The sequence below is a fragment of the Pan paniscus genome, chromosome X (assembly GCF_029289425.2).
Source record: "Pan paniscus chromosome X, NHGRI_mPanPan1-v2.0_pri, whole genome shotgun sequence".
In the NCBI taxonomy this organism is placed as follows: domain Eukaryota; kingdom Metazoa; phylum Chordata; class Mammalia; order Primates; family Hominidae; genus Pan; species Pan paniscus.
This window is the reverse complement of record NC_073272.2, coordinates 18639440-18667013: the sequence shown is the minus strand read 5'-3', so window position 1 is coordinate 18667013 and position 27574 is coordinate 18639440. Positions and strand designations below refer to the sequence as shown.

General features: G+C 43.0%; 1 protein-coding gene across 2 annotated transcripts; it reads left to right on the top strand.

Annotated features, from left to right (window-relative positions):
- RBBP7 (RB binding protein 7, chromatin remodeling factor) lies at positions 1–26495 on the top strand. 2 transcript variants are annotated; one of them, XM_034950427.3, is made up of 12 exons: positions 1–1299; positions 2119–2263; positions 8179–8324; positions 12308–12481; positions 13448–13563; positions 17301–17461; positions 18269–18395; positions 18516–18593; positions 19022–19098; positions 21845–21902; positions 25207–25317; positions 26042–26495. In XM_034950427.3, exons 1-12 carry the CDS (start codon positions 1284–1286, stop codon positions 26108–26110), a joined length of 1278 nt encoding a protein of 425 aa, XP_034806318.1. In that variant the 5' UTR covers positions 1–1283; the 3' UTR covers positions 26111–26495. The 2 variants fall into 2 exon arrangements, with proteins under 2 accessions (XP_034806318.1, XP_003819573.1); XM_003819525.5 differs by lacking the exon at positions 1–1299 and adding an exon at positions 1436–1845.
- The last annotated feature ends 1079 nt before the right edge of the window (positions 26496–27574 follow it).

The following is a 27574-nucleotide window of genomic DNA, read 5'->3' as shown; positions in this document are numbered from 1 at the left end:
TTGGCCTTGCAGCCAGCTTTCTCCTCCCCCGACACACTCCTCAAGGGCTGTGAAGTTCCTGAGCAGAGAAGGGCTCAGGTAAGCAGGCCCAGGGTAGTTCAGCCCTGCTCTCTCCAGCTCCGCCAGCTTGGGGTGGGGTCGCGCTGGGACCCCTGCAGGTGACAAAAATGACTCAGCAGGGGCCGGGGCTGGGATGAGAAAGGAACGCCAGTGCAGGGACAAAATCCCCTGAAGCGCGAAGAGGCCGCAAACCATCATCTTAAGGACCCAAACATCGAACAAATTAAAATGTAACAGTGTAAATCGGCTTCGGCCCGCCGGCGGCCTGTGCCGCCACAGGCTGCACATTTAGCCTAACAGGGCGGCCCGGGGGCTTTTGCAGGCAGAAAACGCCCGCGGCCTCTCCAAAAGATCTCCTCCGTCTGAGACCAGCCCCACCTCGGCCCGACCGGGCCCCAGGAAAGGCCAGTCGGCTGGAGGAGAACATTTCAGGGGTGCAGAGAATTGCATGTCCGTGATTATCAGGGAGACTTTGAAGGCACAGTAATCTCTCGAGAACAGGAACCATTTTCCCCTCTTGCTCTGAGATTTTGCTTGGCTAAGCGGCGGCAGCCTCCCTGCCCCCCTCTCACCCCCACCACCGCTGCCGCTACAAGCAACCACGCCCCGCGGGCCCCAAGGCTCGCCGCCCCGGGGCTCGCGGCCCCCGCTCAGCCGGCCAACCGCGCCTCCATCCGCCCCGCCCCCTCGGGCCCTCATCCGCCCCGCCCCCGCGCGCCCCATCCGCCTCCGCGGCCGGCCCTGGGAGCGCCGGGCGAGCCCTCGCGCCTGCGCATCGCCAACTTCCTGCCGCGGCACGCTCCGCCCACCCCCAGAAGCCCGCCTCCGAACGCCGCGTGAAACCCGCCCGCCGCGCGTCATTGGTCTCGGCGCCGGAGCCGTTGGCTCCCAGACCCGCCTCTCCGCCTCCTCTCACTTTTCCCAGGGCGGATGCGCCTGCGCTCAGCTGCCTGGGCGGGCTGGGAGGCGCGGGTTGAAAAGTCTCGTTCCAAGTTTGGAGAGAGAGAGAAGAGCGCCTCAGACCTCGGTACCCGCGAGCGGGGAGGAGGCAGGAAAGAAGGACGCGGCGTCTGGGGAGCACCCAGGCAGCAAGACGGGGCCCGGGCTTTCGACAGTGGGGAGTGTGACGCGCTTGGGAAAGGCAGGAGCGCCAGCGGTCGGGCTGCTCTTGGCTAACGAGGGGAGTCCGAGGCGGCGGCGAGGGGCGAACGACCCGACGCAAGATGGCGAGTAAAGAGAGTAAGAGGCCCTGCGGGGCGGCGCGCGCCGGGGCCGCGGGGGGCGGCGGGCGCGCGAGGCCGCGGCACGCGCCGGCGAAAGGCGCGAATTGGCGTGCGGAGCAGGGGGCGGGGCCGGGCGCGAGACTGGGCGCGCGCCTCGAGGGGCCTGCGCGGGACGGGACCGCCGCGCCGAGGGCTCCGAGCACTTCCGGAGCCGGGCGCGGGGCCGAGGGCTGGGCCCCCCTCTTCCCTTCTCTCCTCCAGCGGCTGCGCTCCCTCCGGCGCCCTCGGCCCCGGGGCGGAGGCGGCCCCCGCCGCTGGGAAGCGAGCGCCGCGGCTCCTTCTACGCGCGCGCGCGCGCGTTGACCGCCTCGGGGTCGCGGCCCTTGTCCGGGGGTTGCCGGAGCCCTCAGGCCTATGGCTGCCGAGGCGGGCGTCGTGGGAGCTGGGGCCTCCCCTGATGGGGATTGGAGAGACCAGGCCTGTGGGCTTCTGCTACACGTGCATTTGTCTTCCCGACTGGGTCGCGCAGCCCCTGTACGTACAGGTCGTCATCTTAGAACAGGTGCGAACAGCTGTAACAGGGTAAACAATTTCCATGTCCGTGTAATTGACTACCCAACATGGTGTACGCAGGGGGTATTGATCTCAATGGAAAAAATAGGCTTCCTGATTGTTAGTATTTTCTCCACCTTCTGGAAGAGCAGTTAGTTGTCCGTGTCCAAATTAGAGGTAAAAGGAAAGAGTACATGAGGTGTGGCCATCTTGAGGTGACCTCCAATTTCTGACTTTGATCTATCTCAGCCACTTAATCGTGTGGGCTTTCTCCAAATTTCAGTGTTTGAAGATACTGTGGAGGAGCGTGTCATCAATGAAGAATATAAAATCTGGAAGAAGAATACACCGTTTCTATATGACCTGGTTATGACCCATGCTCTTCAGTGGCCCAGTCTTACCGTTCAGTGGCTTCCTGAAGTGACTAAGTAAGGGTTTCTGGCAACTTTTATTTTTTTTAAATTTAACTGTCGTTCTGAATTTCCTAGTTTTGGCGTTTTATGCATAGAACATAAGTATGTAATCAGCCCTTGCATGAGGTGGCAGGTGGTTTTTATTTTCAAAACTTACGTGATTTGTGGGATGATTTCTGGTGTATAGTGTGGTGGTAAAAGGGGAGAAAGAAGCTGTTGTGAGATTAATCGTGTTTGGAGGAAGCACTGAATATATTTGACATTTCCTGGGCTTGAATGTACAGCAGCATCTTTCTGGGCCCAAACTAATGTGTTTCTTTAAAACTTTATTGAAAAATAGAATATTTACGGAAAAGTTCACACATCTTAAGTGTTGTATGGCTTGATAAATTTTTACAAAGTGAACACACGTAACAGTCACCCAAGATAATACATTTTAATTGGTAAAGGGAAAAAGACCTTGTCAACAATTGACCAAAGAAAAGATGTTATCGGCTTATGGAATACACTTTGAGATTGCTGTTAGTCTTCATAAGAGTATTCTTTTCTGTTACATCTGCAGTTTCTCTGGTAATAATTGCTGGCATTTATTGAGCACTCAGAACAGGGCCTGGCACATCTGAAGAATCTACGTCCTGTTGTTTGTTGTAATCCTCATAATAGTACTATGCTGTAGGTACTTTTCATCATCCTTGTTTTACTGATAAGGAAACTGGGAGTGAGAGTTTAAGTGCCATCCCAAGATCACACAGCTGGTCCCTGCATTAGACTGCCTTTCTCATTCACTTGCACCTTTTCTAGTAGGAACTTGACCATGTACTTTTAAAGTGTATTAAATATGGGGTCAGGCACAGTGGTTTATACTCCTGTAATCCTAGTGCTTTGGAAGGTTAGCTTGAGCTCAGGAGTTCAAGGCTGCAGTGAGCCATGATTGCGCCACTGCATTCTAGCTTAGCCAACAGAGTGAGACCGTGTCTCCCAAAGAAACAAAAAACAAGCATCTTAAATTTGGGTGTTGCGGGCATATAATTTAAAGAGGATTAAATGAAACTCTAACCTAAAAAAAGGATTTTGCAACAAGTTATAAAAATAATAAGCTAATTTTGGCCGGGTGCGGTGGCTCACGCCTGTAATCCTAGCACTTCGGGAGGCCGAGGCAGGCGGATTGCCTGAGCTCAGGAGTTCAAAACCAGCCCAGGCAACAAGGTGAAATCCCGTCTCTACTAAAATACCAAAAAAAAAAAAAAAAAAACCGGGCGTGGCAGCGTGTACCTGTAGTCCTAGCTACAGGCTACAGGGAGGCAGAGGCAGGAGAATTGCTTGAACCTGGGAGGCGGAGGTTGCAGTGAGCCAAGATCGCACCACTGCACTTCAGCCTGGGCGAGAGCGAGACTCCATCTCTTAAAAATAAAAATAATTATTATAATAATAATCTAATGTATATAAAACTGCTCTTACAGTGGCCGGGTTCTCCATATGCAAACATTGATTTCCATACAGATAGGAATTTCCACTAGGCTTCCCAAAAATCTAAATGTACAGATGTGGGAAGAGTAGAGAAGAACTAAAAGATGGAGACTTGGAAGCATTGACGTTTACAGCCACAACAGATTGAAAAATAGATTAAGCATCATATACTCGGGTATTCAAGTTCTGGTTTGGAGCATCGCGTGCATTTGCCTCTTTGGTCTATTAAGCAGATTTAAAATGTATTAACTAAATTTACCTTTTGGGGGATCTTTTTGACCCACTGTAACATAATACAAAACAGCAGGGGCTTTAAACTTAGAGACCTGGGTTAGAATCATGCCCCTACTTCTTAGCTTCATGAACTGGGGCCGTGTTGTCTGGGCTGTAAATGGAGATGTTGGTCATACTGACTACCTACATTTGAGGGAATGAAATAAGATCATGCATGTTAAAGTGCCTGGTGCAGCATAAGTACACGGTAAGTGGTGACTGATGCTGATTCTCCCACCCCTTCCTGTTCAGAAATAATTTGTCAGGATTGAAATAGCTCTGTTTCTTCATTTGGATTTCAATGAAAGCTACTTGCTGAAGTTTTTTTTAAAAAAATGTTACCTATAATATGTAATACTTAGGAATGTAACAAAATGCTTTAATTAAATTATTTAATGTGTATCATGGTGTTCTTTGTATACAAAGCTGTTGTGGGATTGGGTTGTGGGATGTGCAGTGGCTTAGAGAATGTAAGAAAATGCCAAGCAGCCTGCATTCTTGGATGTTGAGGATTGCTGTGTGGTGCTTTGCAGGGTTCAGTTTGGGGTATAAAGGGACTGTGTTTTATCACCATACAGAACAGTAAAAATGTTGACTATTCTCAATGCCTGACTCTGAGGAACAAGATCCTACTCCACCTCATAGGCCTTTCTTCTGCTGACTTACAACATGCTTCATAACGATTACTTGGACTTTCTTAGCTATTGTCCTTCAATTGAGTTAGGTAATTGTCCAAATAATTGATTTGGCTTTCTTTCTTTCTTTCTTTCTTTTTTTTTTTTTTTTTTTTTTTGAGACAGTCTCGCTCTGTCTCCCAGGCTGGAGTGCAGTGGCGCCATCTTGGCTCACTGCAGCCTCCACCTCCCGGGTTCAAGCGATTCTCCTGCCTCAGCCTCCTGAGTAGCTGGGATTACAGGTTTGTGCCACCACACCCAGCTAATTGTTGTATTTTTGGTAAAGACAGGGTTTCACTATGTTGGTCAGGCTGGTCTCAAACTCCTGACCTCGTGATCCGCCCGCCTCGGCCTCCCAGAGTGCTGGGATTACAGGTGTTGAGTTGGCTTTTAAAAGGTTTTATTTAAGTATCTCTAAGAAATTTGTTTTAATTAGATAGTTATTTCATATCTCTTGTTGAATAATGTCTTAAATATATTGAGACTAACTTATTGTCTACCTAAAAAGCTTTGTAATTTTTCTAATTCAGGAAGTACAAAAGGACATAGAGTGAAGAATAAGTCCCCTTTCCACATCCCTTACTGTCCTACTTCCTTTCCCCAGTCATTGTTTTCAATTTCCTAACCCATCCTTGCCAGCGTGTAGAAGTGCATACCTGTATCTTCATTTTTTATGGTAGCAAGTTCTTCACTTGAGTTTGTCAGTAAGAGTATGTATTGGAGATTTTCCTGTCAGCATGCTTGGATATGCTTGTTCTTTTCAAGAGTGCCATAGAATTTTGTTTATGGATACACTGTGTAATGTATGATACCAGTTCCTTGCTGATGGATACTTAGTTATTTTCAGTCTTTTTCCTTCTATAAACAATACTGCTGAGAATAATCTTGCAATAGGCCAGATTTATGTGATGCTTGGCTAAATTTCCTAGTGGTAGTTACTGGGGTCAAAGGATTCTGCACTGAAAATGAATAGGCTTTCTTAACCATTAGTCCTTCTGCAGCCTTTAGGTACATCCAGTATTGGAGGAAAATAGTGTCATATTGATTAGTTTAGGAAAACAGGCTGTGTTTTAATGATGGAGGTGAAGGGATTTCTAGTAAAAAGAAAAGTCCTCATATGATGATCAAGTTGGGGAAAACTGGAATAATTAAATTTGAGTCCAGAGGGATTTTTAAGCTCCTCCAGTCTGTCTTGGGACAGTGTTCTTAGAAAGGGCCTGTGATAAACTGACCTACCTGTTATTTTTTACTTGTTGGTCTTAGTTTTCCTGCTTAACTCCACAAAAAATAAGTGACTTTTTTCCTTTGATGACAGTACCAGCATTGCTCTGTGGTGCCTTCTTTCTCTCAAGCATTATTATTTCTCTTTTTAAATATTTATTTAAATTTTTGTTTTTTGTTTTTGTGTTTTTTGTTTTTTATGGAGATGGGATTTTGCCACGTTGCCCAGGCTGGTCTCGAAGTCCTGGGTTCAAGCAATCCGCTTGCCTTGGCTTCCCAAAGTGCTGGGATTAGAGGCGTGAGCCACCACATCCGGCCAAATATTTATTCTTTCTTTTTTTTTTTTTTGGAGACAGGGTCTTGCTGTGTTGCCCAGGCTGGACATGAACTCCTAGGCTCAAGCAGTCTTCCGTAGTAGCCCTAGTAGCTGGTACTACGGGTGCACAGCACTGCACCTGGCTTACCCTTTCATTTTAAGCCACTATTCCCTGTAAAGGTTTGATTTTTGTCCAAGTCCTCATAAAGTATGTTGCTTAGAGCCTAATTTTAATGGTTTTACTGGTTAAAAATAAGTGGGCAAGCCAGATATGGTGGCACACATCTGTAGTCCCAGCTGCTGAAGAGGTTGATGCAGGAGGATCAACTTGAGTCCAGGAGTTGGAGACCAGCCTGGGCAACATAGTGAGACCTTGTCTCTTAAAAAAAGAAAAGGTCGGGGGTGGGGGGCACATGTGCTCATGTGCATTGCCCCCTACACACATATAAAGACCACCTAAGATGGAATTAATTAATTTTTTGATAGCCACATCATATTGTTGGCCCACTGTGCATGTATCAACCAAGACCCATGTTTTCTTTCTTTTTTTTTTTTTTGGAGACGGAGTTTCACTGGTTGCCCAGGCTGGAGTGCAATGGTGTGATCTTGAGATCTTGACTCACCACAACCTCCACCTCCCAGGTTCAAGTGATTCTCCTGCCTCCGCCTCCTGAGTAGCTGGGATTACAGGCATGCGCCACCATGCCCGGCTAATTTTGTATTTTTAATAGAGATGGGGTTTCTCCACGTTGGCTAGGCTGGTCTCGAACTCCTGACCTCAGGTGATCCGCCTGCCTTGGCCTCCTAAAGTGCTGGGATTACAGGCGTGAGCCACGGCGCCCAGTTGTCTTTTTTTCAAACACGTTGCTATTGCTTAGTCACGGCTGCCTTACTCTGTTTTGGGGGGAGTGTGTCTGTGTGTGTGTGTCTCTTCTCCATGTGCACACACTTTTTTACCGTAAGCCAAATTTTGGTAAAATTGCATCTTGTATTTTCTTATTACTAAATTACTTGCCTAGAAGTAATCTTCAATCTTTTTAGGAAAAAAAAAAATTGAATCCTTTGTGCAGCTGAAATTTAGAAACAGATAAATGGCCTAACTTGTCTTGTGTTAGGGCCTAGACCCCTACTTCTCAGTCCTCTTCATTGAAGTGGGACCATGGAGCACAGTTGAAAATTGTATTCTAGATAATACAAATGGGAAAGCCTTTTTAATAGATACTGATGCAAAAATCACTGCTCGGACCAAGGTGCCAAGAGGTTTGGGCAAGTTCTTCAGCCTCAAGGTGTTTCCACAGAACAAGGTAACAAAGATACCTCAGTAAAATTGAGAATGTTCGTTTCATAAACTTAGGTATCATAAACGTCAGTGAGTTTCACATCATGCCATTTGCACTTACAGCCTATTTTATTCAGTGAAGAAACTGAGGCCCCAGGGAGGTTGTGTTTTAAGCAACTGCATTTTAGTTTGATCCAGGATTTAAGCTAAGTTTTTTTGATTCAACACTTTCTGTCCATACTACCTTGTAGAATTTCTTATTGGGAAATAAGAAACATCTAGTGTATAAGATATTTTTAGGTGGGAAGAAGATTTCTTTAGGTGGGAAGTTGTGATTTATGAGTGTGGGGATTGTTGGTGGATTCCTGTGTAGATGTTTGTCTGTGTTTACTGAGTTGGGCCTACCTTCCCCGGAGTGCTGCTCTATAAAAGGTAGTGTTCACGCTGATAATTGAGGCACAGGAGGATGGCTCTTTGGGAAAGAAGCAAGCCCTCTGCATGTTGTAGCTAGAATATTTTCTTATATTTGCATATGTGGGGATTGTAAAGTTGGTAACCAGAGGGGGAGAAGATACACAGTTGATGCTAAGTATATATTTGCTAAAGAAATATGAATGTATTTTGAGGGAACTAGACTGAATTTGTTAGCAATTGGAGATTTCTTGTAGGATTAGTGTGACTTATTTTCTTTCTTAAACAGACCTGAAGGAAAAGATTATGCCCTTCATTGGCTAGTGCTGGGGACTCATACGTCTGATGAGCAGAATCATCTGGTGGTTGCTCGAGTACATATTCCCAATGATGATGCACAGTTTGATGCTTCCCATTGTGACAGTGACAAGGGTGGTAGGTATATCATATATTCCAATATTGGTGTCAAAGGGAAAATGTCTCTTTCAAAGCATATGCTATTAAAACTATACTATTAGCTTTTGGCCCAGTAATTTAACTTCTAGGACTTTATTCTACTGAACTTCCCACCCACATGTGCACAAGGATTTTAGTCGTAATTGCAGAATTGAAAAATTAGGATCAACCTTGTAACCCAGATGTTGGTTCATAGAAAGTTGGTTAAGCACATGGTATGTTTGAAATACTACTCAGCAATTAATAAGAAAGGCCAGGTGCCATGGCTCACGCCTATAATCCGAGCACTTTGGGAGGCCAAGGTGGGAGGATTGCTTGAACTCAGGAGTTCAAGCCCAGTCTGAAAAACACAGACCTCATTTCTACCAAAAATTAAAAAAAAAAATTTTTTTTTAATGAGAAAAATCTGTAGGCACTGGTATAGGGAAGGTATCCAAGATAAATTAAGTGACTAACTGCTATGTGTAATTACAATATTCCACTTTGGTAAAAGTAATATGTGTTGGTGTGTGCAATGGGTATTTTTTGTTTGAGGAGAGAGGCAGTAGTGGTAGGGTTAACTCAGGAATCTGTTGGCTGCTTTTTTCTTTTTTTAATTTGTCAAACATATACTCTCCTGTTTTGGTATTCCCATGACCACCCCAAGTTTGGTGATTTCGCTAGGACTCCCAAGAGCAAATTATACTTGTGGCTAAAGTTTGTTACAGTAAAGAACACAAAAGCAGCAGGGAAAAGATGTACATCGGCAAGTTCAGGGAGGTCTGGCACAAGTCTTGTCCAAGGCCACACAGGATGTGCCTTCTGGCAGCAAACTGCAGGGACATGTGTGAAATATCTCTGCTCAGGGAAGCCTGTTTGGGTCTTGGGGTCTGAGGCTTTCTTGGGGGACTAGTTGCATAGGCACATCCTGCTGACAACCAGCCACAGCAACTGTAACTTGAGGACCCAGTAATAGAAGAAGGTACGTGTCATCAATCTTGATATCTGCAAAGTAACCCTGACAAACTGGTACAACGCGGTCCATTGCTCCAGGTGCACACCGCAAAATCATCAGTTCATCAGTGACAGAAAGAACATTCTGAGGTGCATGTTCCCAGGAGTTAGCCAAGGGTCAGTAATAGGGTCCCAGTGTTCCTCAGAGACTCCAGGGCTAAGCACCCAGACTGCTGTATTAACTCTTTCTTCACAGTCCCAAATGGCTTAACGCTATTAGCACTTTCTAATATGTGCCTTAGGGTTTTTTTCTTATTGAAAATAAAATACTGGCCAGGTGCAGTGGCTATACCCATAGTCCCAACACTTCGGGAGGCCAAGGCAGGAGGAACGCTTGAGCCTGGGAGTTTAAGACCACTCAGGGCACACAGTGAGACATTGTCTCTATCAAAAAATAAAATTAAAAATCAGCCATGTGTGGTGGCGCATGCCTGTAGTCCTAGCTACTTGGGAGGCTGAGGATCGCTTGAGCCCAGGAGTTCGAAGCTGTAGTGAACTAGGATCACACCACTGCACTCCACCCTGAGCAACAGAGCAAGATCCTGTCTCAAAAATACTACATTCTCTAGTGTAGTGAAACTGCTAGGTTGTATGGTGTATTCATTGTCAACTTCATAGAAAACTATTTTCCAAAGTGATTTACCCAGTTTACTACTCCCACAATTTACTGTTCATTCCCCGACAACTGTATGCATTATTTCTTTAAATATTGGGGGTTTTTTGTGTTTTGTTTTTGTTTGTTGTGAGGCAGGGTCTCGCTCAGTCGCCCAGGCTGGAGTGCAGTGGTGCGATCTCGGCTCACTGCAACCTCCGCCTCCTGGGTTCAAGTGATTCTCGTACCTCAGCCTCAAGAGTAGCTTGGATTACAGGCGTCCACCACCATGCCCGGCTAATTTTTGTATTTTTAGTAGAGACTGGGTTTTGTCATGTTGGCCAGGCAGGTCTCGAACTCCTGACCTCAAGTGATTCGCCTGCCTAAACTTCCCAAAGTGCTGGAATTACAGGCATGAGCCACCACTCCCGGCCTGAATATATTGTAATCAGAAATTTTTAAATGGCTTTTAGCCCTGAAGTATGTATTTACCGGGCTTGCAGTTTAACAGTCTCTGCATAATGATGTTTCTTTTTTTTTTCTTTTTTTTTTTCGAGACGAAGTTTCGCTCTGTCACCCAGGCTGGAGTGCAGTGGTGTGACCTCAGCTCACTGCAACCTCTGCCTCCTGGGTTCAAGCGATTTCCCGAGTAGCTGGGACTACAGGCGCCCGCCACCACACCTAGCTAATTTTTTGTATTTTTAGTAGAGACGGGGTTTCACCTTGTTAGCCAGGATGGTCTTGCTTTCCTGACCTCGTGATCCGCACGCCTTGGCCTCCCAAAGTGCCGGGATTACAGGCATGAGCCACCACGCCCGGCCAATATTGAGTTACATTTTTTAATGGATATTATCATTAAGACAATGACTTTTCAAAATTTTAAGTTTGAGAAAACAAAGCTCTGTGTTCAAAGTAAATCCTACTTGGAAGCCCCGCCCCCCCCCCTTTTTTTTTAAAGGAGAGCTCTTCAGGTTGTTTTAGCTAAAGGAATCAGGAAACTTGAGTATCTTTGTAGCAGAAGGGTTAGAGCCACTGGAGTCCATGGAATGGGATGTTGAAGGTCAAAGTGGAGCAGATTTGGAGCAGTCTCAGGAGGGAGGAGACGATTGGATCAGGAGGGGTCTTAGCATGCCGAGGCACATTTCTTCCATTGACACCATGGAACAGAAGGTGCTACGAGGAAAAAGGATCCTTTTGCATGTGGTCACATGAGAGTAGTGGGTAGAGGAGCTTTGGAGTAATCATGGATTTGAGATATGGTTTTTTCAACCACACTGAAATAGTAAGCTATGTTTGCTTCAGAGAGGAACGGCTAGATACTGATATTAAGACATGGAAGCGAATGTTCATTAAGCATTCCACATAGAAGGAGCTGCTTGGAACTGAGAAATGGTTTGCTCCTTTTGGTGGTTGTTCCAGGCCCCGGTCTATTTTACTTCTTACCTCTCTGGCTCCAGTAGGCATTTGTGTTAGTTGTCCCTGACCTGAGACACAGGGTGAGCTAAAATGGAATGTGCAAAGAAAAGGCAATATAGGTCAGGAAGAATAACACAATTGTAATGTGAACCCTCCTATCTTTTTAAGCGTCAGCAACTAATTCAGGTTTTTTATCTATGAGCACAAAAAAGAATGTTCTTGTTTGCTGCATTTGCTTAGATGTTCTCTACTTGTATTCTTTCTGCTAACATGTTGCTACTTCTTGGAAGTTACCGTACTTTGTTATATGACTTTGTTACTTTACAAGGCCTTTTTCATGATTATTTAATACTATAGTCTTATTCACACACCAGATGGGCGGAGAGGTTAACCTTGGCACTGCACTAGCAGTTAAACCAAGTATGCTGGCAGGGCCAATGTATGTGTGTTTAGGGACAGGTAGGGGTTAGCGTGGGTTTCTGATTGATTTGAGGATGCTTCTGACTTCAGACTCAAAGGGTGTTCATACTGTGGAGGGTTAAAACCTTTCCTGTTTTGATGAATCCTAAAATAAGATGCTAATTCAGTGCAGTACTTCCAATGAGTTGTATTTGAACTAAAAAGCTATTGGTCTGCTTATTATATGGTTACTTGAAATTTCAGTGAATAACTATATCATCTTCATAACTGAAAGAGGACAGTTGTTTTAGATCCAAGGTGGAACTGAATTAAGTTGCATAAGGCAGCTACCAATATTTTCCAGTGCAAATGGGCTTTAAGAATAAATTGATGTGGCAAATGAACCCACATTTTTGGGTTTTCTCTATGCATGTTTCTGTCTTTGTCTTGTTAGTTTGTGTTGTATTCTGCCAGGTCAAAATCTGTTAGGTTGATTGAACTAAGTGATTTGTGAATTTTAATCCTGAGTGTGTGTGTGTGTGTTTCTTTCTCCTCACATTAGAATTTGGTGGCTTTGGTTCTGTAACAGGAAAAATTGAATGTGAAATTAAAATCAATCACGAAGGAGAAGTAAACCGTGCTCGTTACATGCCGCAGAATCCTCACATCATTGCTACAAAAACACCATCTTCTGATGTGTTGGTTTTTGACTATACAAAACACCCTGCTAAACCAGGTATGTAATAATAGAGTTAGGTCATTACTTGAGCAGTTTTCTTGATTCAAACTGGTAATGTTTTTAAGGTCAAAGTAGCATACTTTATAATATTTAAAGGTTTAAAAATTGCTTTGGGGGTCCCATAACCATCCTCAAGTTCAGGGATTTGTCAGAACTACCTAAAAGCAGCTTATACTAACAGCTAAAGTTTATTACAGCAAAGAATCCAGAGCAAGAGTAGGAAGAAAAAGATACACATCAGGGGAAGTCCAGAGGGGTTAGCTACAGGCGTCTGAGTCCTTCCCATCCAGGGCCACGTGGGACACGTTTTGTCTCTAGCAGCAAACCATAGGAGCATGTGCTAAATGTCTCTACCCAGGGCAGCCCATTTGAGTTTCAGAATCTGGGATTTTTGTGGAGGTCTGTTGGCGTGGGCACATCCTGTTCTATGACCAGCCATGGTAACAAAATTGAGGACCCCAGTAGTGAAGCCAAATACATTGTGAATCTTGCTAAACAATCCTACAAGTCTTGACAGGTCCCTATGGCATACCCCACTGCTCTGGGCTTACAAAACTTTATCAGTCAGTGACGTGAAGAACTTTCTGAGGGTCACATTCCCAGGGGTTGGCCAAGGGTCATTTATGGTTGCAGGCTACCCTAGAGGCATGCAAGGACTGAGCAACCAGACCTGTTGTGTTAGAAATATTTCTAAAAAATTGGGGGGTTGCGGGGATAGGGTCACCACTGCCCAAATTTGTAGGATAGCTATAGTTTTTAATATTTTTGTGTTGGGGATAGTATTAGGTTTTCCAAAGAAACCAATCATCTAATGGTCATGAGGCTCAATTTGCATTGGGTATTAAAGACCAGATCTTGTTCGTGTGCAATTGCTGTAATGGTTCACTCAATGAAGGAGTGAGAATTTATTCTCACCAGTTCTGATAAACAGAGAATAACTTAATGTTTTTCATCTTTTCTTAGACCCAAGTGGAGAATGTAATCCTGATCTCAGATTAAGAGGTCACCAGAAGGAAGGCTATGGTCTCTCCTGGAATTCAAATTTGAGTGGACATCTCCTAAGTGCATCTGATGACCATGTGAGAAACGTATTCTTTGTAATTTGTTCATATAGTGAGAGCTGACGTGTCACAGCTGTGCTGAAGGAGTACTATATAGATGAAAGGTTTTCTAAGATAATACTGCTGATTATTGTGGTAACATTCCCCCAGGACTTTAGAGAGATGGTTTTCATACTGCCCTGTATGAGTCTTCGGATTCCACAAAGCTCTTTTGAAGTAGCCTTAGAATGGAGGGAGCATAGGCAAAAGGCCTCCCATTATTTAAAAGAGGACCCTCCAGGCCCTTAAAATGGAAACTGTAGAGTGTTTGTGGGACCTGATTAATATAAAGTATTTTTTAAGTGTACAATTCAGTGGGTTTTAGTATATTCACAAAGGTGCACAACTATTGCCACTAATTCTAGAATGTTTTCATTCGCTCTCTGAAAGAGAAATTCCATACCCATTAAGCAGTGACTCCCCACTCATTCCCTGCCTTCCCCCAGCTCCTGGTAAGCACTAATTTATTTTCTGTCTCTATAGAGTTATCTGTTCTTGGTATTTCATGTAAATGGAATCTCATATATGGCCTTTTCTGTTTGGCTTCTTTCACTTAGCATAATGTTTTCAAGTAACATTACTTACGTTCCATTCCTTTTTATGGATGAACAATATTCCACTGTATGGATATACCACAGTTAGCTTATTTGTCAGTCGATGAACCATTTGAGTTCTTTCTACTTTTGGGCTATTTTGAATTATGTTACAAGCATTTGTTTACAAGTTTTTGTGTAGATGTATGTTTTTATTTCTCTTGGATATATACCTAGGAGTGGAATTATTGGATCATATGGTATCTCTGTTTAATTTTTTGAAGAATTACCAAACTGTTTTCCAAAGTGGCTTTCCATTTTACATTTCCACAAGCAATGTACAAACGTTCCAGTTTCTCTACATCCTCACTAATGCTTGTCTTTTTTATTATAGCTATCCTAGTGTGCATAAAGTGGTATTTCCTGGGTTTTTTTGTTTGTTTGTTTTTGGCTTGGGGGTGGGGAGTTGGTTTTTGTTGTTGTTGTTGTTGTTGTTTTGTTTGTTTTTTGAGACGGAGTCTGTCTCTGTCACCCAGGCTGGAGTATAGTGGCACGATCTCAGCTCACTGCAACCTCCACCTCCCAGGTCCAAGCGATTCTCCTGCCTTAGCCTCCCAAGTAGCTGAGATTACAGCCATGCACCATGAAACCCAGCTAATTTTCGTACTTTTAGTAGAGACAGGGTTTCACCATGTTGGCCATGCTGGTCTTGAACTCCTGGGCTCAAGCAATCCTCCTGCCTTGGCCTCCCAAAGTGCTGGGATTACAGGCATGAGTCACTACGCCCAGCTCATTGTGGTTTTAATTTGCATTTCCCTGATGACTAATGATGATGAGCATCTTTTCTTGTACTTACTGGCCATTTGCATATCTCCTTTAGAGAAATAGGTATTCAAATTCTTTGTCCATATTTTAATTTTGTCTTTTTATTGTCAAGTTATAAGAGTTTCTTATGTATTCTAGGTATAAGTCCCTATGATTTTCAAAAATTTTCTCCCATTCTGTTGGTTGTCTTTTCACTTTTTTTTTTTTTTTTTTTTTTTTTTTTTGAGACAAGGTCTTGCTCTGTCACCCAGGCTGAAGTGCAGTGGCTCAGTCTCGGCTCACTGCACCCTCCACCTTTCCAGCTCTAGTGGTTCTCTACCTCAGCCTGTCAAGTAGCTGGGACTACAGGCGCCCACCACCACACCCAGCAAATTTTTGTATTCTTTGTAGAGATGGAGTTTTGCCATATTGCCCAAACTGGTCTTGAACTCCCGGGCTCAAGTGATCCACCTTCCTTGGCCTCCCAAAGAGCTGGGATTATAGGCTCTCTGAAAGGATGCTTCCCTCAAAGTGTGTATGAGACGGTTTCCCAAGTAGGGAAAGTGGATAAGTGGATTGTACTCAGTAACCCAATTACTAGTACCTTTTGAAGAGACCAGGCTGGGAATTGGTAGTAATAATAATAGCTGACATTTACCAGGGGCTACCCACATGCCAAGCATCATGCTAATCTTGCCAGGTCCTTCTGAGTCGGTGTGAATGGCAGGAGCACCACATGTTCCTTTCTCTTCAGTTCACACACATTGAGTGTCTTCATGTGTAAGTAACAACAGAGACTGAGGGCATATGTATTGTGTAAAAAAAAATTTTGTTACTGGGAAAATAGCCATTACTGGGAAATAGCTTTGTTACAGAAAGTCCTTCATGTGGCTGGGCACAGTGGCTCACGCCTGGAATCCCAGCACTTTGGGAGGCCAAGGTGGGTGGGTCACCTGAAGTCAGGAGTACAAGACCAGCCTGGCCAACATGGTGAAACTCCGTCTCTACTAAAAATACAAAAAAATTAGCTGGGCTTGGTGGCACACACCTGTAATCCCATCTACTCGGGAGGCTGAGACAGGAGAATTGCTTGAACCCGGGAGGCGGAGGTTGTAGTGTGCCAAACTTGTGCCCTTGCATTCCAGCCTAGGCAAGAGAGTGAGACTCCGTCTCCAAAAAAAAAAAAAAGAAGCCCTTTCATGATCACGTGCTATGAATTAAAAAAAAAAAAAAAAAACCCATACCAGTGTCGGTGGAACTATAATTAGTGCTAATATACCTTCATGGGATTATTTCTTATTAACTATTGAATGAGAATCGTTGCCCTATACCTTGCAATATTTTTTCATTAAAACTTTCCTCTTAACTCTTTCTGTGATAGGATGTCAAGGCCCACATCATGAGGCCTCCTTATTTGTGGGCTGCTGTGACCTTTGAGGCCCAAGCAGAGGCCCCATGGCCTCTGCTTGGGCTCTGCTGACGTTTCAAGGAGCACATCATTGGGGATCTGTCTGTGGGCGCCAGGCCTTGACCTCTCAGTAGACTAGTAGAGGTTTCTGGCCCAGTGTCGTTTACCTGTCCCATCTCCTGATGTCTGTGGTGGTTTCTGCCATGAAGTGAAAAACTTGTCCATGAGGCTTTTGCTATGTGAGAGGCAGAGTTTAATTTTAATTCCCAGTCTTCCCATCCCAGTGTAAACTTTTAGGATGTGCATTTGTGTTCAGTAGATGCTGAGCGCCGGGCTCTTGGTGATTTGTTGTGTTGTCTAAGTGAATTTGGGGTACTTGAATGTCTGAATGTATGTAGGTAGAAATTCCAGCATCAGTGTCCTTGCCTGCCACTGTACTCAGTCTCCCCTCCCCCTCATTACAGTGGAGTGTCCTTTTCCTCTGCACCTCACATGGAGGCTGCACCCACATACTCTTCTGTTTGCTTATATTTTCTCTCTTGTGTTTACCTCAAACTTATATAGTTGAATAGTTTTGTTTGTAATGAAATTATTTTAAATAAGATGTTAGCATTTAAATTCAATCTCTTGACCGGGCACAGTGGCTCACACCTGTAGTCCCAGCACTTTGGGAGGCCAAGGCAGGCGGATCACTTGAGGCCAGGAGTTCAAGACCAGCCTGGCCAATATGGTGAGACCCCCGTCTCTACTAAAAATACAAAAAAAAATGAGCCAGGCATGGTGGCTTGCACCTGTAATCCCAGCTCAGGAGGCTGAGGCAGGAGAATCGCTTGAGCCCTGGAGGCGGAGGCTGCAGTGAGCCGAGATCGCACCAGCCTGGGTGACAGACTGAGACACTGTCTCGAGGGAAAAAAAAAAAATCAGTCTCTTATGGCCCTTGTTCTTTTTTTTTTTCTCTCCTTCTGTCTTAGACTGTTTGTCTGTGGGATATAAACGCAGGACCAAAAGAAGGCAAAATTGTGGATGCTAAAGCCATCTTTACTGGCCACTCAGCTGTTGTAGAGGATGTGGCCTGGCACCTGCTGCACGAGTCATTGTTTGGATCTGTTGCTGATGATCAGAAACTTATGATGTAAGGTGGAAAATTCAGTGGGATCTTGTTAAATGGGTGACCTGAATGACCATCAGTGATTGCTGCAGGCTGTAGTTTGATTTTTTTTTTTTTAAGTTATGGCTTTAAAAAACAGCTTTAGGTAGCTTACTCCTGTAATCTCAATACCTTGGGAAGCTGAGGCAGGAGGATTGCTTGAGACCAGGAGTGTGAGACTCTACACAAAATTTAAAAACAAAAAATTAGTTGGGTATGGTGGTGTGCACCTGTAGTCCTAGCTACTCAGGAGGCTGAAGTGGGAGGATCACTTATTATTTAGAAAAAAAGAAAACTAGGTATGGACATGTGAAGGAACATACTTGGTGTGGTGGTAAATATCAAAATTGAGATCCAGAGTGATGCCAGTTGGAGGTTGGGGAGGAAAATGATTTCATCAAGGTGTGGCCACAGGGCTTCATTCACTTATAATCTTACAAAGAAGTACCTGAGGCAAATGTGACAAAATACTGGGCATTTGTCAAAACTAGTTTTAGGTATCAGATTGTGACATTATTCTCTACATAGTCTGTATTTTGTGTACACTTGAAATAGTTGGTAATTAAAATAGGAATCTAATTTAAAAATCAGGACTAACAGCCCTAGCTTGTTCTCTGTAGGTTTCGAATGTATCATTTAGTGGTCGAGGTCTGAATCACCAGCTGTGTGGTTGGTTTCTTCATGAAGGGGAGCACATAGTGGAGCTAGTTGTGGAGTGCAGTGACAGTGATGTGAGGCCGAATGTGAGTGTGTCATCCCTGGGTGCTGTGTGCCTTTACCTTTGTGTTTTAGATGGGACACCAGGTCCAATACCACCTCCAAGCCGAGCCACTTGGTGGATGCGCACACTGCCGAAGTCAACTGCCTCTCATTCAATCCCTACAGCGAATTTATTCTAGCCACCGGCTCTGCGGATAAGGTTTCGAAGTTTTTGCATTATTTGGTGTTTATAAAACCCAGTTCTCTTGTGCCTTAATCAGATATTTGAAAATTCTTAGGTAAAGCATAGAAATCATTTTCACTTGTTATTTTTCTTTAGACCGTAGCTTTATGGGATCTGCGTAACTTAAAATTAAAACTCCATACCTTCGAATCTCATAAAGATGAAATTTTCCAGGTATGTGACAGTTTTCTGGTGTCTGTATGTCAGGAAATGAAATCCAGGGATTCATCAGTTAAGCTATACCAGACTCGTGGGTCCACTATTGAAAAAAATGTCTTGTACGTGGTGTTACATGGAGATGCTCATAGGGTAAGGTACACCTTGTTGAAGAATTAAAAAGCTTCTGGGATGGTTATGGGGTCGAATAAATTTATTGAGATCCCAGGCTGAGTTCCTCAGTGCTGGGGAGTGCAGCCTTCCTGAGGACAGGATGGAGCTGAGCCCTTGCAGAGCACTTGAAAGTCGGGGACAAGAGAGTGAGGCCATCAGGCCAAGGATAAGATAATAGAGTGCAAGATGGGAAAATATCAGATTAGAACAACAGCCACAAACCTAGCAGCGGATGATTCTTTAAATACATTTTCAAAATTATCTATTACTAGGTCCACTGGTCTCCACATAATGAAACTATTCTGGCTTCAAGTGGTACTGACCGCCGCCTGAATGTGTGGGATTTAAGGTAACTTACAGTCCTGTGACAAGATACTGCATAAATGTGCTTATCTGGCAAGTTACATAGTAATTCATAAACTAGAAAAGCAATTTGGTAATCCCCCCTTCAAGAAACCTAATATTAAACTTCTAAGCATCTTCCTAAAGAGCCTTTGTTCTGTAAAATAGAAGTGAAGCAGCAAATGGACCATAAAATAAATTTCTCTGGTGTGAGTTTTGTCTCTTAATATTCAGGCATGAAGGTGTATGTGTCTGTTTTTGTTTTTGCATTCAAATAACTGTATTTAAAACACACTTGATATAGAGAAATCAAGATGTTAGCTGTTTTATGTCTCATTGGATCTCATAGTACGTGTAGGCGGGACTGGTTTTTCTGGGTTTTTGTACCATTTACTTTGCTTTCAGTGATTCATTCTGCAGATGTGCACTCCTGCTGTGGGTTGTGTAAGTGCTGGGGAGACCTTTGTGAAGGGGACAAGGACAGCCCAAGCTGTCAGAGAGCTCATGTTCTCTGGGGCCTCATTGTGTAAAGAGTTTCTGCCAATTTTTAAAGTTCCTTTACTTCAGACTTGCTGTTCTAAGAATTTTAGACTCCTTTACTTGTTCATCTGAGCCTTTAGAACTTAATAAAGTTGCTCAGTTACATACTCCTCTGTAAGATGTCATCTTAAGTTTAAATCATAAAACTTATTTCCTGCTTGTATTAAATATATTGCTTTGAAGTGGACTGAATTTAGTACAGGTTGAGTATCCCTTATCCAAAATACTTGGAATAAGAAGTGTTTGGGGTTTTGGAATTTTTAGGATTTTGGAATATTTGCATTATACTTTATTGGTTGAGCATCTCAAATCTGAACTGAAAGTCCAAATTCTTCTTCTTTTTCTTTTCTTTTCTTTTTTTTTTTTTTTTTTTTTTTTTTTTTTTTTTTGGAGACTGAATCTTGCTCTGTCACGCAGGCTGGAGTGCAGTGGCGCAATCTTGGCTCACTGTAACCTCTGCCTCCCAGGTTCAAGCAGTTCTCATGCCTCAGCTTCCCGAGGAGGTGGGTCTACAGGTCTACAAGCACTGCCACAGCCACCATGCCCGGTTTTGTATTTTTTACTAAAAAAATAAATAAATAAAGGCAGAGCTTTGCCATATTGGCCAGGCTGGTCTCAGACTCCTGACCCCACGTGATTCTCCCGACTTGGCCTCCCAAAGTGCTGGGATTACAGGCATGAGCCATTGCACTCGGTGTGAAAGTCCAAATTCGGAGTGTCACGTGGTGCTTAAAGTTTTGGATTTTGGAACATTTTGGATTTGGGATGCTCAACCTATATATTAAAACCAAGGCTGCCTTAATTATAGAGGCAGTAATCCTCAGTATATAGAAGAGACGCTGGAGAATAAAATGCTTGTATGTAAAACTTAAAATAGCTAATGTTCAGGGTTCTGATGGAGCAAACTCTTGCCGTGATAAATACTTGAAGATGTAGAAAACCTTTAAAGCAGACAGTTGGGGGCATTGTATTTGATTTAAAAACAATTTTAGTAGTAAAATAAAACCTAAATCAAAACTATAAAGAGGTTGTATGAAGCGTACAGCAAGGTTTGGAAGTCTGATGCCCTGGCAACTGAATTGCCCCTGAAGGTGCCAATAATTTGTGAGCATTGTGTGTAATTTCTTCTTAGAATTATTTCTTAGCTTGTTTAATATTAAAATTACATTAGATAGGGGGCCAGGCATGGCGGCTCATGTCTATAATCCCAGTACTTTGTGAGGCTGAAGCAGGAGGATCGCTTGAACCCAGGAGTTCGAGACCAACCTGGGCAACATAGACCCTGTCTCTACAAAAAATTGTAAAATTACATTAGATAAAATTTGGGATTAAAATGGTGAGTTTTAGCAACTATACTGACAGGTGGAAGATAAGTATTGTCTAGCAGTCCCACAGGTTTGAGATTGTTTGGTTAGTTTTATGGGAAGGAAAAAAATGTCTCACTTGGAGGGCTGGGTTTTGTTTTTTAGTAGTTGTTACTACTAAAGTCTTTGGGCTAGGTATAAGGACAGGGCTGATATTGATACATAAAGAGTGATTTCACTGTTTAGCACTGGCAAATTCTACAAATTGAAGTTTTTAAGAGAAAAACCATAAAAACATTTCCTTGGCTTACACATTTCTCAAAGTTTTATTGCCATATCTTTAGACAGATGTATAGTACTGATTTGTAATTATATTTTACTCCTGGGATGCAAAAGGCTTTGAGTGAAGTATAGGGATTGCACATCAGTTCATGTGTAGATTTTTTTAACTATACATTTCACCTTTTAATTCTAAGGCAATAAACAGTTAATGAAGGGATTTTGAGTTAATGTTTATTATTGACAATAATTTCTCATTCTGCAACTTCAATTATGAACAACTCTAACTTATTTCCAGAAAGTAAACATCCCATCCTTACACCAAATATAAACAGTAGCCAGATGTGGTGAGGCTGAGGCGAGAGGATCGCTTTTGAGCCCAGGAGTTCAAGGCTGTAGTGCACAGTGATCGTGCCTGTGAATGAATAGCCACTGACTGCAGCCTGGGAAACATAGCGAGGCCATGTCTCTAAGGAAAAAAAAAAACCTAATTGATTGTAGTATAGAAATAAGTTGTTTTTGTGAGTGTGTTTGTGTTTTAAGATTACTTTCTGGGCTGATACTGGTTTAGCAGATGTTCGTGCTACAAGAATTTCACTGATGAAAGCGTTATATTCTTTATTCTTACAGTAAAATTGGGGAAGAACAATCAGCAGAAGATGCAGAAGATGGGCCTCCAGAACTCCTGGTACGCATTGGCTTATAGAAGATGAAATGTCATATGCAGATTGGATTGTCATTGATCTCTTTATTTCGAGAATGGGTCAGAACTTCGAATTCTAGCTCTTGCAGATGGTTTCAAAATGGAGGCCCTGAAGGTTATTGCAACTGGGCTTTGACATTTATCAAAAATAGTAAATGGAGCCCAGTAGGTTTTTATGAATGTTTCACTGAGAATGGTTTGAGGTCCTGGAAAATAGTATATAGTAATTTCTCACTGATTTCAACTCTGGTATTTGTGATGGTTTGGGGATGGGGAGTGAGTATAATTGCTATTCAGTTGGCAGTACTTAACATTTCCTAACAGTATAGAAAAAATTTTAAATGCTTTTTAAGTTTCCTGCCCAGAAAAGGAGTGCTTTCTCAATCTTGATGTTAGCAGAGCCCACTATCTCCCTCCCATGCCTGATTGAAGCATCACGCATCTCCTTGGCCCTTTGAAAGCTTATGTGGTGGTATCTGCCCATCCTCATTCTTCCCGTCTGAGTCCTTCAGTGCTCACTTCGTCATTTTTCTATGAAGCATTGCCGGATTTAGCAATGGTTCCCTGTCCTTGCTCTGAATCCCACATTTGTCTCCTCCCATTATTTGGCAGATAGTCACTCATCACTCTGTCATTTACGATTTTAGTTCTAATGCCAGTACTCATTTTTGGCACACTTGTACTTTGTCCATGAGTTTTATTTATTCATTTTTTCTGTGAACCTATGGAGTATATTGAATGTCCACAAGTTTTCAAAGGTAAAGAAGGTCCTTGAGAGCAAGCCCTGCACACAGAAGATGTTCACTAAGCCCACCTTGTAAGAATGCCCCAGTCCCTTTTATTTTGATGACGGCTTTACTGAGATATAATTTACATACCACACAGTTCACTTCTTTAAAGTGTACAGTTCAGTGGGGAGGGAGTGTTCTTGGGTTTTGGGGGGCTTTTTTCTTTTTTTGTTCTTGAAGTCAGTGGTTTTTAGTATATTCATAGAGTTGTAAAACCATCACCACAAATCAATTCTAGAACATTATTCATCCCCTCGGAAAGAAACTATAGCTATCACCTCCCAATTCTCTTCTTCCTCCAGCCCTTGGCAACTACTGTGCTACTTTCTGGCACTATAAGATTGGGCTATTCTAGATATTTCATATAAATATGACTTTTGTCTTTTGTCTTTTGGGACTGATTCTTTCACATAGTACAATGTTTTCAAGGTCTCCAGCTATTTTTTTTAGGGAGAAAGGAAAGCGTATTACTTTGTATATTATGCCTCTGCAACAATTCCAAGGTCCTTGAGAAAATACACTAGGATTTTGCTTTTCACAAGAGAGCTTGAAATCAAGGGACATTTGAGAGTAGTAAACTGGGCCTGGGCATGGTGGCTCCTGCCTGGAATCCCAGCACTTTGGGAGGCCAAGGCAGGTGGATCACGTGAGCCCACAAGTTCAAGACCAGGCTGGGAAACATGGCAAAACCCTGTCCTGTCTCTACAAAAAAAAAAAATACATAAATTAGCCAGGTGTGGTGGCGCGTGCCTGTAGTCCCAGCTACTTGGGAGACTGAGGTAGGAGAATCACCTGAGCCCGGGAAGTTGAGGCTGCAGTGAGCCATGATCACACCACTGCACTCCAGCCTGGGCAATGGGAGTGAGACCCTGTCCCAAAAACAAAGTAGTAAACTATTCCACCAGTATGCTTTGATAACTCCTGTATGTATTCTAAGCCCCAGTGATCTTAAAATATATTCACCTGTGTACCCCTTAAGAGTACTCTCTCTGTCGCCCAGGCTGGAGTGCAGTGGTGCAATCTCAGCTCACTGCAACCTCTGCCTCCCGGGTTCAAGTGATTCTCCTGCCTCAGCCTCCCGAGTAGCTGGGACTACAGGTGCGCAACACCATGTCCAGCTAATTTTTGTATTTTTAGTAGAGCCAGGGTTTCACCATGTTGGCCAGGATGGTCTTGATCTCTTGACCTCGTGATCCGCCCGCCTCAGCCTCCCAAAGTGGTGGGATTACAGGCGTGAGCCACCGCACCCGGCCAGTATATTCACTTGTGTACCCCTTAAGAGTACTTTAAAAAGCTATTTACCTCTTTTTTTTTTAAGTCAAGGTCTGGTTCTATCACCCAGGCTGGAGTGCAGTGGCGCAGTCTTAGTTCACTGCAACCTCCACCTCCCAGGTTCAAGCTGTCTTCCCATCTCAGCCTCCTGAGTAGCTGGGACTACGGGCACACCCCACCACGCCCGGCTAATTTTCGTATTTTTTGTAGAGACGGGGTTTTGTCATGTTGCCCAGGCTGGTCTTGAACTCCTGAGCTCGAGCCATCCGCCTGCTTTGGCCTCCCAAAGTGCTGGGATTACAGGCGTGAGTTTTACCCAGCCCCACCTCATATTTTTAACCCGATAAGATTATTCGGTAAAATAGATACATTGCATAATACCTAGTTGGCAGGCAGAGACCTCATTGTCAAACTAGAGTCAAATCAGACTTTGTCAGGAAGTGTGATGTCCCAGTTCCAAACAATGTATTTAGTACTGTCCTTGTGAAGAAGTGTTTCGTTTAAATCTTAATTCTAAGATAAATAAGGCATAGTGCGTTCCGACGAGGTTGTCTCTTGCAGGGAACAACTGCTCTCTTCAGAATTGTTTAGCAAAGCTCTCACCTTAGGCATACCTTATGAGGGACTATCTGGAGCTATGCTTTTGGAGCCAGGGATTTTCTTTCACCCTGGTGCTGTCTGTGTACGTTGGAAAGATGGGCAAGAAGTATGCCTCTCTCAGTAAAGTGGAGAGGGGAAGAACCAGAAGACTCCTCAGGCCGCTTGTATAATAGAAGAGTATGTTACATGGCATATAACGGATTGATTACCTTAGATGTTTGCACCTAACTGTATATGAGCAAATGATGCTGGATTAATGTTCATCATAATCAGTATGGAAATGGCATTTTGACTAGGAAAATGTCCTCATTCTTAAGGGATGCAGGCTGAAGTCTTCAGCCATTTCATTGTATAGGCTCATGGATAAAGCATCAGTTATGCTAGTATTACTTGGTGAATCTAGGTAAAGGGTATACAGGTATCCACTGTACTATATTCTGTCACCTTTTCTGGAGGTTTGGAAATTTGCAAAATAAGTATAAATAGATTACTGAGCCTGTACCACCTTCTAAAACCAGACAGCACCCACCCCCAGTTGAAATACCGATAGCTCTAAAAACGTAGTAAAATCTTTGTTAGGATTAACAGGAGAGTATATGAAACCAAAGCTTTTTTTGTTCTTGTAACAGTTTATTCATGGAGGACACACTGCTAAGATTTCAGATTTTAGCTGGAACCCCAATGAGCCTTGGGTCATTTGCTCAGTGTCTGAGGATAACATCATGCAGATATGGCAAATGGTGAGTTAAAATGTTTTTCTTGAATGACTGTCTTGTAAAGGAGAGATTTACTACTTACATAATGTAATAAAGTTATTTCGAATATGTAGGTGCATATTATGCCAAACATTTACAGAAACCGTTTAAAAGAACTTTTTCCATTTCAACAATACAATCTTTAGTCCCATATGGTGCTTCGTCCACTGTTTGCTATTTGTAGCACCTGTCAGGTCAAGAGAAATCTCTGCATCTGCACTGATTTTCATTGTTGTTGTGCTCTTCATACACTGGAGTCTTGGCGTCGCTACTCTGTCTCCAGTGTCTGTTCTGTGTGGTAGGCATGAGGGATACAGGAAGGAGAGGTCAAGGCATTCAAATGACACCAAGTTCTCTGAGGATGAGCACTAAGTAGCTGACATTTCTAAGGTGTTGTTAACCGAGACTTCCATAACATCTGGGCTACCACTTCCTCTAAACGATGCTTGAAGTGCCTTTGGGAAACATCTCTTATGAACAGTGATTGAAATAAGTAGTGCATGGATGGGTGGCTAAGTATACATACGGAATTACACACTGGCAAAGAATTTTTCAAAATACTGGCTAGCCTACCATTTCCTTATTGAAGTTTTTAAGAGAGAAATGTAAAAATGAAACTAGTAAGTTCTAAATAGATTAAATTGTTTTTACATGACCATGTGAAAACCATAGGGAGTTTTTACCTGTGAATTTATTTGGTTATCTCCAGGCTGAAAATATTTACAATGATGAAGAGTCAGATGTCACGACATCCGAACTGGAGGGACAAGGATCTTAAACCCAAAGTACGAGAGATGTTTCTGTTGAATGTAATGCTACATGAATGCTTGATTTATCAAGCGCCAAAAAGGCATTGTATAGTAGGAAATGTAAGTGGGGTGGCTTATGGCTTCTTTATCCTCTGATTCTAGCACTTTCAAGTGAGCTGTTGCGTACTGTATCATATTGTAGCTATTAGGGAAGAGAAGAATGTTGCTTAAGAAAGAACATCACCATTGATTTTAAATACAAGTAGCAGGGTATTGCCTTTGATTCAACTGTTTTAAGTCCTCATTTTCTCAAACTAAGTGCTTGCTGTTCCCAAATATGCAAGAATAACTTTTACACTTTTTCCTTCCAACACTTCTTGATTGGCTTTGCAGAAATAAAGTTTTAAAATAAAACTTGTGTTTTTTTAAAAGCTTAGTGGGGGGCGGGGAGTCTACTTTTTGAGTAGAAATGGGTAAAATGGTACCTTTGGACTCCTACAGTTAAGGTCACATGGATAATGAAAGAATACACAGAAGCTGTTAAGTTTATCATACATATTTACTTAATCTATACAGAATCAAGTAGATAAAATCAGATTCACATTAGTGAAAAATCTCTACAAAATGTCTTTGAAAAGCAAAACGAGACTGCCTCTTAACAATTCGTATCCTCATGAAAGACGTGGGCTGTAAAAATAAAGCAGTGTGTTTAGCACAAACTAGAAGATATCTGCATCATTTTTTTCACAGTTATTTCCATCTACAGTCTGAAAGAGGTAGATTTTTCTGCAACACCTGAGAATTGAATTGTGATAACCAGGTGTAATAAAGGCAGTTGCATACATAACTGAAAAATACTGGTCTCAAGACCAAGAAATGTACTCCTAACAAGTCTGAGGATGAAATGGTCCATATTACCCAAGACCCAAGTTTTCTCTACACCTTGGAGTCTACCGCCAATATAAATAATACACATCACGATTCCATGATGGTGCAACAATTGCAATTTAAGTGAATTCAACATTTAAACCTTTTCTGGGCCAGCCTAGTAGCATTACAGTGTTCTAGAATATGGTAGATATGGGGTGTGCTACAAAGCCACAACACTGGGCTGGTGAGGTGATCACTGTAGGAAGATGTCCTTCTCAGGGGGTCCCATTTGTTTTTATTCACAGGGTAATGGGAGGAAGGGTTCTGAAAGGACAACAAATGCATCCCAGACAGAATCCATATCCTTTCAACACTATAATAGCATCTAGCTAAAAATACAAAGTAAGCCAAAAGCAGCAGGCCAAGTACTGTTAATCACATTGCTTTAAAGCCCTTGGAAGTATGCAACAGGCCCAAGATTTACAATCTTCCACACAGGACAAGCACCACAAAGAAACGTGGTGGGCTACACAAATGGCTTAATAAAATGTTAAGAGCTGTACATCCAGCAGAGTTCTTGTGAAATGTGATCATTAGTACTAATTTTAAGGTAGATGATTATA

Coding starts and splice junctions, on each gene's coding strand:
- RBBP7 (XM_003819525.5), top strand. CDS start 1,698: ATGGCTGCCGAGGCGGGCGTCGTGGGAGCTGGGGCCTCCCCTGATGGG. Junction 12,482..13,447: donor AAAACACCCTGCTAAACCAG/GTATGTAATAAT, acceptor ATCTTTTCTTAG/ACCCAAGTGGAGAATGTAAT. Junction 19,099..21,844: donor CTGAATGTGTGGGATTTAAG/GTAACTTACAGT, acceptor TTATTCTTACAG/TAAAATTGGGGAAGAACAAT.